General features: G+C 40.4%; 1 protein-coding gene across 1 annotated transcript in view; it reads left to right on the top strand.

The window, feature by feature from the left end:
• The window catches only part of LOC146608010 (uncharacterized), an 83,239-nt gene that overhangs the window by 40,933 nt on the left and 26,401 nt on the right, over window positions 1-15,905 (top strand). The window contains exons 16-18 of the mRNA XM_085348638.1: window positions 1,097-1,510; window positions 9,220-9,624; window positions 13,643-14,047. Of these exons, the coding sequence (XP_085204764.1) occupies window positions 1,097-1,510; window positions 9,220-9,624; window positions 13,643-14,047 (1,224 nt within the window). The remainder of the gene's footprint in view (window positions 1-1,096; window positions 1,511-9,219; window positions 9,625-13,642; window positions 14,048-15,905) is intronic.

Here is a 15,905-nt window from a genome sequence, read left to right as displayed (position 1 = left end):
AACTAAGAAAAAGGAAATGCATAAAATGTTTAAAAAAAAATTTGAAATAAGAATTAAACTATTCAGTAGCAGACTAACAGATATTTAACAGCAACATAACTTAAAATTTCATAAACCAAAACACTGGGTCAGCAACCAAGGACCATGAAATGGGCAGTCAGCACACCTTGATCCAGCTAAACATATCTAGTTCATAGAAGGTAGCAAAAGGTAAGTGGCTAAAGCTAACACTAGCCAGAGCTTGGAGCAGAGGTGGCAAAAGTTTAGAAATTATGTATTTAAATAGAAGTACAGATACTTGTTTTTTAAAAAAAATACTTTATTAAAAGTTGAAGTAGTGATTCAACTTTGCCTATTTTCAGAAATAAGTGGGGAAGAGGTTAAATTGGTATTCAACATGGGGGGAGTGGGACCTGAAAATCCATTGTAGTGGCTCAGGATGGGGAAAAGAATTACATCTCAGAATAATTTTTATTGAGAGCTCCAGTAGATTTTCTTAGTGTTGTTTCTTAGTGTAGAAGTGATGTGATTAGCTGATCTGGGCTGCTGCTTTTCTGAGATTCACAGGTCTTTGAACTAAATTCAACAAGATGTAAGCAGATGTTTTATAAGGTGACTGTTTTCATTTTTAGTATGGCTAGCTAGATGCTGAAGTACTGCAAACAACAGTTATGGACACCTGCAGTTGTTTGGGTGTTGTGCCAAGAAAACAAAAATGCCAGCACTATTTAACCCTGATTATGGCACACAGTTTTGCCTCTTAATGTCTTTTTTGGAGGGGGAATGTTTTAGTTTTACATGATGTCAGGTACAGTTGGGAAAATGTGAATCATCAAAAAAAAATTTTATTGTCAGGTCAATCAACAAAATTCCACTAAATGCATCTCTCATTCTCACTCACAGCCGGTAATGTAACAGGTCCAAGTTGTCATGTTTATCTTCAACAGTTTGTGCATCTTTGCACATCCAAATCTCTGGGATGAACCAGGACATCCCTGCATGAAATAATGTTGAAATGTAACAGTTTTATATAAATGATAATGGACATTTCTGTAATGCAACTGACTTCTGACAAAATGTTCAATTTTCCTTCCAGTTTCTCTCCTTCATTTTTACTCTCAAGTCAAACGGATTTGACATGGGAAGAAGCAGAGAGAGAACAGCAACCAGAAGAGAAGATACTGGAGCTGTTAATATCAGTGTGCAGACATGGAACGTTCCCTTTTAATGAGAGATGCTCCTGTGCAGACTGTGATTTCCTGTTGGATCTGTTCTCCCATGTGAAGGATTGTGAAACTAAAACAGGCCTGAGTGTCCTTCCATCATTACAGTCAGTATTTTCAGCTCCTGCAGTCTGGTCCATAAACCTCTCAGAGAGAAAGACCTCCATCCTCCTGGAAGTGCTGAAACTCCAACCAGAGAAGAAACAACTGAAGCTGACAGGCTGCTCACATGAAGAGAGTGAACTGAGGAGTTTCCTTCAGTGTCTGCCTTATATCTCACAGCTCAGGTAAATATGTTTTCCTTTAAAAACATATCTGCATGTGTAACACAGTATACTTCACTACTACAGAATGTAGAGTAAGTTAGGATCTTTGGGGTTATGTTCTCTAGGTAAAAACTAAGGAGCAACTGACACACAACTAAAAGAAAATTTAAAACAATTATTGAAACAACCCCATAAACAGCAGTTTAACATTTCACAATATTGAAATTTCACAACATTTCAGTCTTCTCACTTTAGGTGTCTGTGTAGTGTTATTGTTAGTAGTATTACCCGGATAATGTATTGTATGGAGATCTCATAAGATTATCAGTCCAGAATTAATGCAGCTATCACTTCTAAGTAGGCTGGAAATTTTGCTGCATCAAAGCTGGAGATCCTGCATCCTGACTCATCAGAGGTGGATTAATGTGTCGCACTTGAACGATTTTAGACTGCAGAAAAGAAAAAAAAAACCCTGCTCAGGCAGTGAAGCCATTTTGCATCAGTGTTGCATGATAACTTCATCACCACAAGTGACTATATCTCTTCATATATAACAACTTAATGCAATAAATAAAAAACTGAATTAAAGGACCTTAAAACATTTTCCATCTACAGCTATCAACACAGTCTTGTCTTTTTTGAACAGCAGCCACATTAATCCAGTTCTTACTGAATTGTGAGAATTCACCTCACTGTTACATGAGGGAATTACAAAACACTGTTATATTTATCACCTGTTTACAGTCAAGAAAACACACCTCTTAGTTTTAAATAAACAAGATAATAGAGCACTTAAAGGAACACACAGAATTTATGTTATACCTAGCTAATGGCTATCTTGCTATGCTAACTCAGTAACTCATCAGACATCCAAAGGAATAATTAAACAGAGGTACACCAGCATCAAAACAAAAGGTGTCCTCATTTCCCAACAAGCACAAGAGTAAAACCCAACTTTGTGTCTTCAATCAGAACTTTTTAATCAGAACTAAAGAGAAAAGAAACTCTGACCAACAACATACATAGACTAAATGTTGTTCTCCTTAGCTATCCGGTCTTTAAGTCTGACGTCATTAGCCATTTCTGGGTCCAAACTCCACTTCAGGTCCCAAAGTCAAACAAACACTGAGGCGTCACTGAGAGTTTAAAACGAAATTATTTAATCTTTAACCCTCTGGGACCCCAATTTAAGATGACACAGCAACACAATGCAGCAACCCAGTCTCCATTTCAACTTGGATTGAAAGTGTAGACTTCAAACTATATACCAGTTTTTAAATTGTGTTGAAAGGCCACGTAAAACCAGAGTTATAATTAAAAATACTCACAATGTTTTTACTGAATAAAACAGTGGTATTTACAGCATAAGGAAAACGCAGTTTTCTAAGGATAGCACTAGCAAGCACTCTCCGCTTGTGAGCAAAAGAAAAAAAAGAAAAGAAAAGTGTTAAAGTGTATCATGTCGACCAATCAAAAAATTAAATGGCAACATGTGGCATTTGGTTATTTAGGAATAGGGGGAAGTTTTAGGAGTTGACCGGCAAGGGCGAACGAGCGAAAGAAAGAGAGAGCGAGTTTTCACATGTGAGAGATTTGTGACATTTAGCGTGTTTGGAGTGTGTACTTGGTGTGTTGTCTTGTGTAGTTAGTGTGTAGTGTAGTCGTTGTTTTGTTTTGTGTGTCAGTTATACTGGTGAATGTCACAGTTGCTCCAAAAAAGCCACCAAAGGCAGACTGCAGTGTAAACGCTGTCTCCAGGTGGAAAACTGGAGAAGTGACACACCTCATGTTGTACCTGCAAAGTTTAGGCCTGTGGTGTGCTCCTCTGTCTTATAGTGGACAGACTATTTTTTGGAGTGGCACAAATAATTTGTTTGGGTTTTTATTTGATGCAGTACACCTGATTGTTCTGTAAATAGTTTTAAATGGTTATATAAAAAACGCCTCAGGCATTGGCTGCATTTTTAGGTAAATAGTACCATATAACTTTGTTTACAAAACTTGTGCATAATTTTTTAGAAATGTACAATTTAAATTTGCATTTCAAGTTATGAAACATGTTTGTGGTTTTTACAGTATGAAATATAACTTTTTCTACTCAGATTTTAAGCTTTTTTGTCTGAATTTAGATCAGTTATGCTATTATAGTGTGTCAAAATGAAAAAGACTCCAAATTCAGATATGTGAGGTTGAGCTGAACAGAATGATACCAAACAAGGCAAGATAAACAGTTTTTAAAGGTGAAATGCAGAGGTGAAATCAAAAGTAGTCAAAAACAGCCAATTATACCCTGGAAAATGATCAGTGTGGCTGCTTTACTAGTTGTAACAATGAAGTTTAACATCCAGGCATCCATGAAAACAGAATTTATGAAATTTAACGGAGTCAGAAATTATCAGGGAGCTAGCTCACTAATTTCCAACCTAACATACCACATTCTGACTGAGGGATTTCTGAAAAATTTAAACGTACAGCTCTGCTATCACTTCTGGCATAAATGAAGACAGGAAACTTAACAGCAGTGACGTTTGTAGGGTTACTGAAGTTGGGCTAGCTGGTACACTCAACAAAAATATAAACGCAACAGCTTTGTTACTGCTCCCATTCCCCATGGGATGGACGTAGAGACCTAAAATTCATTCCAGATACACAATATAACCATCCCTCCCAAACAGGGGTCACAAATCAGTCCAAATGTGTGGTAGTGGGCACATCTGCTATATTGAGATAATCCATCCCACCTCACAGGTGTGCCACATCAGGATGCTGATCTGACATCATGAGTAGTGCACAGGTGTACCTCAGACTGCCCACAACAAAAGGCCACCCTGGAATGTGCAGTTTTGTCTCACAGCAAAATGCCACAGATGCCACAAGCAATGAGGGAGCGTGCAATTGGCATGCTGACAGCAGGAATGTCAACCAGATCTGTCGCCCGTGCATTGAATGTTCATTTCTCAACCATAAACCGTCTCCACAGGCGTTTCAGAGAATATGGCAGCACATCCAACCGGCCTCACAACCGCAGACCTCGTGTAACCACACCAGCCCAGGACCTCCACATCCAGCAGGTTCACCTCCAAGATCGTCTGAGACCAGCCACCCAGACAGCTGCTGGAACAATTGGTTTGCACAACCAAACAATTTCTGCACAAACTGTCAGAAACCGTCTCAGGGACGCTCAACTGCATGCCCGTCGTCCTCATCGGGGTCTTGACCTGACTCCAGCTCGTCGCCGTAACAGACTTGTGTGGGCAAATGCTCACATTCGATGGCGTCTGGCACGTTGGAGAGGTGTGCGCTTCACGGATGGATCATGGTTCACATTGTTCAGGGCAGATGGCAGCTGAGAATGTCCCAGTTCTTGCATGGCCAGCATACTCACCGGACATGTCACCCATTGAGCATGTTCGGGATGTGCTTGACCGGCGTATACGACAGCGTGTACCAGTTCCCACGAATATCCAACAACCTCGCACAGCCATTGAAGTGGAGTGGACCAACATTCCACAGGCAACAATTGACAATCTGATAGACTCCATGCGACGATGTGTTGCACTGCATGAGGCAAATGGTGGTCACACCAGATACTGACCGGTTCTGGGTCCCCAGACCCCCAATAGCGCAAAAAACTGCACATTCCAGGGTGGCCTTTTGTTGTGGGCAGTCTGAGGTACACCTGTGCACTACTCATGATGTCAGATCAGCATCCTGATGTGGCACACCTGTGAGGTGGGATGGATTATCTCAATATAGCAGATGTGCCCACTACCACACATTTGGACTGATTTGTGACCACTGTTTGGGAGGGATGGTTATATTGTGTATCTGGAATGAATTTTAGGTCTCTACGTCCATCCCATGGGGAATGGGAGCAAAAACAAAAGTGTTGCGTTTATATTTTTGTTGAGTGTATATAATGATGTGCTACGTGGTGGCTAGATACACAGCTATGTTAGCATAATATAACAACATTGAAGCTGGAGGATGAATGCTAACTTTTTTCCACTTGATAAAAGTTAACGCGAAGGTACCCAATGGTTAAGTTTCTTATGACAGAGAAGTAACAGAGTACTGCTTAAATCCCATTTTTAAAGGGGAAAAACTCCTTTAAAATGTGCACTCTTCAGCTTGGAGTCTCCAAGATCAACTGGCTTTCCTGCTGCAACAGTGTCCTACCAAAAAAAAACCAACAACCCCCCTTCAGGTTTCCTCTCCCCTTTATAGACAAGGGCTCCAATCCTTCCCAATCAACTGCTCCCTGTACTCAACTCCAAATAGCTGGCAGCTAGATTAGAGTAGTCCACTCCCACATGCGTGTGGCCCACACCTCACACAAGACACACGGGCTGTATCCCAATTCAGGGTCTGCAACCTTAAAGGCGACATTTTAAGGCCGATTACGTCACATCGACGCGACGAAGGCTGTCCCAATTCAAAGGCTGCTCCAAATGCGGCCCTCAAATGCGTCCTTCATTTCCTTGAATTTTAAGGATGTGGCGGTGTAGAATTCATGGCCCAACATATCCCAGACTTCATAGCGCAGCGGTGGGTGTGGGTAATTTTGCCCCCCAAAAAATGGCAGACGGCTGAAGCGGGGCGGCCAAAGAGTAAACTCTTAAAAGTAAGTACTGAATATGATGTCACTTATTTATGTGTGAATGTTTAATAATGAAGAACATTAAAACATTACTGTTGGCCACATGTCGGCAGTTATGTGACATTAGTGCTGTTTGTACTCTCAGCGTCAGCTTTGCTTTAAAGCCTTTACTTCAAAATATACGCCGTTCAATAGTTGACCTTAATCTTACAGAGAATGTAATGATTTTGTGGATAATTAAAGTCAGTCATATATCCACAAACACAACAAGCTGAAAGTCAGTGATGCTGCTCGGTTTGCAGTCCTGAATATCACGGCACAAGCAGGATTCACTGCACTGTTAATGTTAGCTATGTTTTATTGCTGCCTCTGTTCGGTGGTGTCGAGCCAAACTGACTTTAACGTGTGTTTGAACGAGTTGACAGTTCACTCATTAAGCTGAAAGAAAGATGCTTTAATCACAGGAGTCACACATGTGTCCACTGTACCATCTGGGAACTCTTCTTGTTTAGCACTCGTAATAACACAAACACTAAATCCTCCTTCTCTTGTGCTGTTTCGTAGCAGTGTAAACACCTGAGACTGTCACCTGTCTGTCTGTCCTGCACTCTCTCTCTGTTTCTTTCTCTCTGATTGTGTAACAAAAGTATGAACATGTGTTTATAAGTTACAGTTGTGTTTGAATCCTGCAGCTTATCACACATTTGATTTCCATGTGTGACAACTGCAAGTGTCCAGAGTGAGGACAGACTGAGGGACCCACTGCTGCACATCATCTGTGAGGCTTTGCACCCCTGATGATCCACCAGGACAAACTCAACAGTGTGTGAGGAAGAGGAGGAGGAAGAGCCAGCAGCAGCTGACAGATGGAGAGAATAGACAGACTGTTCCCTGTTTGTGAAGGACTGCTAGAAAACTGTAACATAACTGTCTGTCCTGAATCAGTCTTATTAGGTAATGCTCAAATAATTGTATCATTGCAGTGTTTGCAGTGTGGGAGAAAGTACTCAGGACCTTCAAGTTACACACTATGAAAGGCAGCAACAAGTTTAACATTCAGAAACCTAAAGTATGTATCAGCAGCAGAATGGACCTAAAAATAAATGTTTGTTTCAGTTCTATGAAGCTTTAAGTATTTTGTAATTGTTTGTAATTGTTTATATGCTTTATATATTCTGAGGTAAGTTGATCTATAGTGTTACATCATATTCTATAAGGATGTTAGGTGTTTGTATACTTTCTGCCCAGTTTGACCCATTTAGCAGAAGTCAGCGAGTTTAAGGCTCTGATATCTATTCTGTATGACTTAAAGCAGTTATGACATGGTCTGATTTTCTCACCCAATAAAGGAATATTTAATATATCAGTCTACTCTTCATTCTATCAGAAACAGTTTTCACAGCTCGTACATTTTCTTTTTACACATATGTGTAAGCACTGAGCCAAATTTAGTAATGCCAACATAATAAAAGAACAATATTTGTCTCTTATATATAATACATCTATATATATCTTTGAGTAAATCTTTGAGTGAAGATTTAAGGTGACAGGAAATATAAATAACTGCAACTTGAATCTTTACTGAAGCTCAGTATTGGGCACAGAGTTCAAGTTCACTGCTGTAATAACTATTATGGTTAATATAATAAAATGACTGTTCCGTTTCAGAAATGAAGCCCAACAATCATGTTTGCACAGTCCCGTGGTCTCAGCCTCAGATACTTATCAATCACACAATCATATAAAAACAAACAAACAAATGAACAAAAGATTTTCTCCTTCATTTCTGTCAAACAATGTTGTATGAAACGTTTCCAGCGGTTGGTATCACGGTTGATAGGCAACATGGGCAGCGTGACGGATGCTAGACCATCCCATTTCAGAAGCCTCGCGCTTCAGGCCTTAGCGGTCTTTGAGTACGTGGCCCTTGTGGACTGTTAAGGCTGCGTAGTTTAAGGCTGCAGACCCTGAATTGGGATACAGCCACAGACCCCAAAGCATGTAAAAAAAAAAAAAAAAAAAAAGTAGTGGCACTGGCAACCCAAATGTTTAGTGGAGGATTCTCTCCATTCTTTTCCACCGTGCTACACTCTGCAACACTAACTCATAAAGCTCATTGTATGACGCCACTCTGCTGCAAACATTCTTTTTCCGTCCAGCAGAGCACATCATAAACAAAACTTCAATTCAATTCAATAAAACTTTATTGATCCTGAAGGTTGACCCGAAGGAAATTGGGTAAACTTGATATAGTTTTAACTCGATATAGTTTTAAAAAATATTAACTTAATTTTTTATTTTTTAAATCTTCCAGCAGCACTTCTAAAAGTAAATTGATCAAAATGTAATTAATTATTTACTCAGTAAATATTGGTAAGTGCAGTCCTGATCAAAAGTTTAAGACCACTTGAAAAATGGCAGAAAATAATTTTTTGCATGGTTGGATCTTAACAAGGCTCCAAGTAGACATGCAACAAGAATAAATGGGAGAGAGAAAACATTTTTTGACCATGCAATTTATTGAAAACAACGCTTAAAGTGTACAGGCTGTTTTACAGCCTTTGATTTCTGTTTGTCGGGGATACAGGTTTTTTTTGGAGGTGTGGTCTTAAACTTTTGATGTGAATATTAACTTTTGATAAATAATACGGAATATTTCACAGAGCATCACAGACAAGTGTAAACAGCACAAACATAATGTTCATATTTAAGTGACAAAAGCTGTCACATGATAATGCAGGAAAGTGTCTCTGGGACGTTTAAGAGTTTTTTCTTTAGTTCATTTCTTTAGTTCATTCATCAAGTTCAACTTTCCTCTGGTTTGTAGTCATTTAGTTTCAGTATACAGGTCAGCGTCCAGTCAGGTTCAGTTCCAAAGAGCTCCTTAAGTAAAGTTCTAAGTTTTCTGACTTACAAAGAAATAAAACAGTCTGTAATTTTTTATCATAGTTTCATTTTACTGAAGAGACAGAAACAATAACAACCAAACATCCAGATTAAACACACAGACATGATAAAGTGATTTGTGTGTCAATGAGTGGAATTAGCATTTCATCCATTAGTAGTGTGTGGTTGTTTTTATGCAGCTCAGATCAAATTATCACTAAATATTTCCTTCTTATTGTTCCAGTGTTGATACTAATACATCAGATGAAGACACAACAAGGTTCTTTGGGGATCTGTTCTGTGCAGCAGCAGAGAGAGAACAGCAGACAGGAGAGAAGATACTGGAGCTGTTATCATCAGTGTGCAGATATAAAAATAGTCCTCTTAAACAGAAGTGGTGTGACTTCCTCATGGACCTGTACTCTTATGAGACTAAAACAGGCAGGAGTGTCCTTCACTTATTACAGTCAGTTTTCCAGTCAGCTCCTGCAGTCTGGTCCATAAACCTCTCAGAGAGAAAGACCTCCATCCTCCTGGAAGTGCTGAAACTCCAACCAGAGAAGAAACAAGTGGAGCTGACAGGCTGCTCACATGAAGAGAGTGAAGTACTGAGTTTCCTTCAGTGTCTGCCTTACATCTCACAGCTCAGGTAAATATGTTTTCCTTTAAAAACGTATCTGCATTTGTAACACAGTATACTTCACTACTACAGAATGTAGAGTAAGTTAGGATCTTTGGGGTTATGTTCTCTAGGTACCAACTAAGGAGCGATTGATACACAGCTAAAAGAAAAGTTATAACAATAATTAAAACAACCCCATAAAGTGTTGGGTCGCAAATTTTGAAGCCAATATGATAACCTTATCCCACCAACGCTGTGGAGGACCAGCTTTTCAGATCTAAACAAAATCAAGTCACTCAAAAAGATCCTCTGGAAAAGAGTATAATTCTTAGAAGACAGAGTTTTATTAAACAGTGTCATTTGGGGTGGCTGTAGCTCAGGTGGTAGAGTAGGTCATCTACTGATTGGAGGGTTGGTGGTTCAATTTCTGGCTTCCCCTTGTCTGCATGCCAAATATCCTTGGGCAGGATACTAACCTCAAATTGCTCTCCGATGCATCCATCGGAGTATGAATGTGTGTGAATGTTAGCAAGGAAAGCACTTAGAAAAATGGGTGTGAATGGGTGTATAATAGTATATATGGGTGTTGTATAAAGCGCTTTGAGTGCTCAGAAGAGTAGAAAAGCGCTATATAAGAACCAGTCCATTTACCATATGAACAGCAAAAATGGTACAAATACAGCAAGGAAGCATAGTGAACGCCGCAGTGTAGAGCACAAACAGCAGAGACACACAAAATGACAGACAGGAAAAAAGCAGCCCCGGGCGTATCTGACCCTCCTTTATATAGGAGCAGTAACCCCTACTCCTGCTGTTGGGTAACTTTCCATTTCTTGTTTTTTTTAATCGGAACAAATTAACTTTAACCTAATAAGTATTTTCTCAACTCTACAAGCGTCAATATTATCTCAATTGTCAATGTAATATGTTTGCCAATACTCCCCAATCAGTTGTCAATTTGCACTTTTTTCTTCTTTAATCTCTGACACTTGTGTTACATAACTTTCTGACACTACTCTGTAACTTTTGGAGCGCTGTTCCCAGCATCCATCATTTTTAATTGGGTCCCTTTGACAGTTTTATGGGCAGGCAACAGAAGGACCCAAACGCAAAAAGTAAACTCCAAAAAACACAGCTTTATTGCTGGTGTGGTGAGACACAAATAACAATTCAAAACTAAACTGGGGAAACTAAATCATAAGGAGACACAGGGAAAATCACACACAGCTATGAGGGAGGACGCGACACTGAACACAGGAAGACTGAGGACTTAAATACACACATGAGGTGATCAGGAGAAGTGGCAACACACGGGGGGGACAGCTGAAACAAATGAACATAACGACATCACAGGGGAAGTGTAAAACTAAACAAAATAACACAGGAACACAGGACCCCTTTCAAAATAAAATAGGAACCATAATGAAACTCAGACATGACTACATGAACTTGACCACAAAAGACATGCAGACATGAAACACATAAAGGACAAGGGAGACTTAACAGGGGGGCTGAAAACACAAGGTGAATCTAATAAACAAATGAATTTAGATAACTTTATGAACTTAAACAAACCATAAACATCAAAATAAACTAAAACTCAAAACGCTGGGTCAAAAGACCCATGATCGTGACACTATATAAGATAAGATAAGATAACCTTTATTAGTCCCACACGTGGGAAATTTGTTTTGTCACAGCAGGAAGTGGACAGTGCAAAAGTTATGACGCAAAAATTAGAATACAATAAGAATAAATACAGTACACAGCTGTACAGAATAGAATAAAATAATATACTATATACAGTAGAATAAAATAGAATAAAAATATACAATAAGATAAAAATAGAATACGAATGCTATATACAACTGAGTAAAAATACAACGATGCCAGAAAGGATTATTGCACTTAGTGTTATTGCATATGTGTGGATGTGTGTGTTTGTTCAGTTAAAGTCTTTGTTGTGGAGTCTGACAGCAGTGGGGAGGAAAGACCTGCGAAATCTCTCCGTCCCACACCGTGGGTGCCGCAGTCTCCCACTGAAGGAGCTGCTCAGTGCTGTCACAGTCTGCTGCATGGGGTGGGAGACGTTGTCCAACAGGGATGACAGCTTAGCCGCCATTCTCCTGTCACTCACCACCTCCACTGGGTCCAGAGGGCATCCTAGAACAGAGCTGGCCCTTCGGATCACCCTGTTCAGTCTCTTCCTGTCCCCAGCAGAGATGCTGCCGCCCCAGCAGACCACACCATAAAAGATAGCAGAAGCCACCACAGAGTCATAGAAGGTCTTCAGGAGTGGGCCCTCCACCCCAAACGACCTGAGTCTCCGCAGCAGGTACAACCTGCTCTGCCCTTTCCTGTAGAGGGCGTCTGAGTTATGAGTCCAGTCCAGTCTGTTGTTCAGATGAACACCAAGGTACCTGTAGCTGTCCACAGCCTCAATGTCCATACCTTGGATGTTCAGTGGTTGCAGTGGAGAATGCTTGTGCCTGCGGAAGTCTACCACCAGCTCCTTGGTTTTACTGGCGTTGATCTGGAGGTAGTTCAGCTGGCACCAGTCCACAAAGTCTTGAGTCAGTCCTCTGTACTCCTTGTCGTCCCCATCAGTGATGAGGCCGACTATTGCAGAGTCATCAGAGAACTTCTGCAGGAAGCACTGGGTGGAATTGTGGGAGAAGTCTGCAGTGTAGATGGTGAAGAGGAACGGAGCCAGAACCGTTCCCTGTGGGGCCCCCGTACTGCAGACGACCCTGTCCGACACACAGCCCTGAGTCCTCACATACTGTGGTCGGTCGGTGAGGTAGTCCAAAATCCAGGTAGTGAGGTGATGGTCCACTCCAGAGTTCTCCAGCTTGTCCTTCAGAACCGAGGGAAGAATAGTGTTGAAGGCACTGGAGAAATCAAAGAACATGATTCTCACAGTGCTTCCAGCGGTCTCCAGGTGAGCGAGGGAACGATGTAGGAGGTGAATGACGGCATCATCCGCTCCAATGCCAGGCTGGTAGGCAAACTGAAGTGGGTCCAGTGATGAGCTTGTTAGGCGCCGAAGCTGAGCCAGGACCAACCGCTCCAGGGTCTTCATCAGGTGGGATGTCAGAGCCACCGGCCTGTAGCTGTTGAGGTCCTTGGGGCGTGAAGTCTTTGGCACTGGTACAACACAGGAGGTTTTCCAGAGCTGTGGGACTCTTCCCAACCTCAGGCTCAGGTTGAAGAGGTGCTCCATCACCCCACACAGTTGGTCCGCGCAGGACCTGACGACCCTCGAGCTGATGCCATCTGGGCCCGCTGCCTTCTTGCCATTAATCCTCCTCAGTTCCCTCCTAACCTGGGTGGCAGAAAATAATTTTTTGCATGGTTGGATCTTAACAAGGCTCCAAGTAGACATGCAACAAGAATAAATGGGAGAGAGAAAACATTTTTTGACCATGCAATTTATTGAAAACAACGCTTAAAGTGTACAGGCTGTTTTACAGCCTTTGATTTCTGTTTGTCGGGGATACAGGTTTTTTTTGGAGGTGTGGTCTTAAACTTTTGATGTGAATATTAACTTTTGATAAATAATACGGAATATTTCACAGAGCATCACAGACAAGTGTAAACAGCACAAACATAATGTTCATATTTAAGTGACAAAAGCTGTCACATGATAATGCAGGAAAGTGTCTCTGGGACGTTTAAGAGTTTTTTCTTTAGTTCATTTCTTTAGTTCATTCATCAAGTTCAACTTTCCTCTGGTTTGTAGTCATTTAGTTTCAGTATACAGGTCAGCGTCCAGTCAGGTTCAGTTCCAAAGAGCTCCTTAAGTAAAGTTCTAAGTTTTCTGACTTACAAAGAAATAAAACAGTCTGTAATTTTTTATCATAGTTTCATTTTACTAAAGAGACAGAAACAATAGCAACCAAACATCCAGATTAAACACACAGACATGATAAAGTGATTTGTGTGTCAATGAGTGGAATTAGCATTTCATCCATTAGTAGTGTGTGGTTGTTTTTATGCAGCTCAGATCAAATTATCACTGAATGTTTCCTTCTTATTGTTCCAGTGTTGATACTAATACATCAGATGAAGACACAACAAGGTTCTTTGGGGATCTGTTCTGTGCAGCAGCAGAGAGAGAACAGCAGACAGGAGAGAAGATACTGGAGCTGTTATCATCAGTGTGCAGATATAAAAATAGTCCTCTTAAACAGAAGTGGTGTGACTTCCTCATGGACCTGTACTCTTATGAGACTAAAACAGGCAGGAGTGCCCTTCACTTATTACAGTCAGTTTTCCAGTCAGCTCCTGCAGTCTGGTCCATAAACCTCTCAGAGAGAAAGACCTCCATCCTCCTGGAAGTGCTGAAACTCCAACCAGAGAAGAAACAAGTGGAGCTGACAGGCTGCTCACATGAAGAGAGTGAAGTACTGAGTTTCCTTCAGTGTCTGCCTTACATCTCACAGCTCAGGTAAATATGTTTTCCTTGAAAAACATATCTGCATTTGTAACACAGTATACTTCACTACTACAGAATGTAGAGTAAGTTAGGATCTTTGGGGTTATGTCCTCTAGGTACCAACTAAGGAGCGATTGATACACAGCTAAAAGAAAAGTTATAACAATAATTAAAACAACCCCATAAAGTGTTGGGTCGCAAATTTTGAAGCCAATATGATAACCTTATCCCACCAACGCTGTGGAGGACCAGCTTTTCAGATCTAAACAAAATCAAGTCACTCAAAAAGATCCTCTGGAAAAGAGTATAATTCTTAGAAGACAGAGTTTTATTAAACAGTGTCATTTGGGGTGGCTGTAGCTCAGGTGGTAGAGTAGGTCATCTACTGATTGGAGGGTTGGTGGTTCAATTTCTGGCTTCCCCTTGTCTGCATGCCAAATATCCTTGGGCAGGATACTAACCTCAAATTGCTCTCCGATGCATCCATCGGAGTATGAATGTGTGTGAATGTTAGCAAGGAAAGCACTTAGAAAAATGGGTGTGAATGGGTGTATAATAGTATATATGGGTGTTGTATAAAGCGCTTTGAGTGCTCAGAAGAGTAGAAAAGCGCTATATAAGAACCAGTCCATTTACCATATGAACAGCAAAAATGGTACAAATACAGCAAGGAAGCATAGTGAACGCCGCAGTGTAGAGCACAAACAGCAGAGACACACAAAATGACAGACAGGAAAAAAGCAGCCCCGGGCGTATCTGACCCTCCTTTATATAGGAGCAGTAACCCCTACTCCTGCTGTTGGGTAACTTTCCATTTCTTGTTTTTTTTAATCGGAACAAATTAACTTTAACCTAATAAGTATTTTCTCAACTCTACAAGCGTCAATATTATCTCAATTGTCAATGTAATATGTTTGCCAATACTCCCCAATCAGTTGTCAATTTGCACTTTTTTCTTCTTTAATCTCTGACACTTGTGTTACATAACTTTCTGACACTACTCTGTAACTTTTGGAGCGCTGTTCCCAGCATCCATCATTTTTAATTGGGTCCCTTTGACAGTTTTATGGGCAGGCAACAGAAGGACCCAAACGCAAAAAGTAAACTCCAAAAAACACAGCTTTATTGCTGGTGTGGTGAGACACAAATAACAATTCAAAACTAAACTGGGGAAACTAAATCATAAGGAGACACAGGGAAAATCACACACAGCTATGAGGGAGGACGCGACACTGAACACAGGAAGACTGAGGACTTAAATACACACATGAGGTGATCAGGAGAAGTGGCAACACACGGGGGGGACAGCTGAAACAAATGAACATAACGACATCACAGGGGAAGTGTAAAACTAAACAAAATAACACAGGAACACAGGACCCCTTTCAAAATAAAATAGGAACCATAATGAAACTCAGACATGACTACATGAACTTGACCACAAAAGACATGCAGACATGAAACACATAAAGGACAAGGGAGACTTAACAGGGGGGCTGAAAACACAAGGTGAATCTAATAAACAAATGAATTTAGATAACTTTATGAACTTAAACAAACCATAAACATCAAAATAAACTAAAACTCAAAACGCTGGGTCAAAAGACCCATGATCGTGACACTATATAAGATAAGATAAGATAACCTTTATTAGTCCCACACGTGGGAAATTTGTTTTGTCACAGCAGGAAGTGGACAGTGCAAAAGTTATGACGCAAAAATTAGAATACAATAAGAATAAATACAGTACACAGCTGTACAGAATAGAATAAAATAATATACTATATACAGTAGAATAAAATAGAATAAAAATATACAATAAGATAAAAATAGAATACGAATACTATATACAACTGAGTAAAAATACAAC

The sequence above is a fragment of the Diplotaxodon limnothrissa genome, linkage group LG23, assembly GCF_057381915.1.
Source record: "Diplotaxodon limnothrissa isolate DT_005_m linkage group LG23, D_limnothrissa_male_GT1.1, whole genome shotgun sequence".
NCBI classification, from domain to species: Eukaryota; Metazoa; Chordata; class Actinopteri; order Cichliformes; family Cichlidae; genus Diplotaxodon; species Diplotaxodon limnothrissa.
The sequence above is the reverse complement of the archived record's forward strand: the minus strand, read 5'-3'. Positions and strand labels throughout refer to the sequence as shown.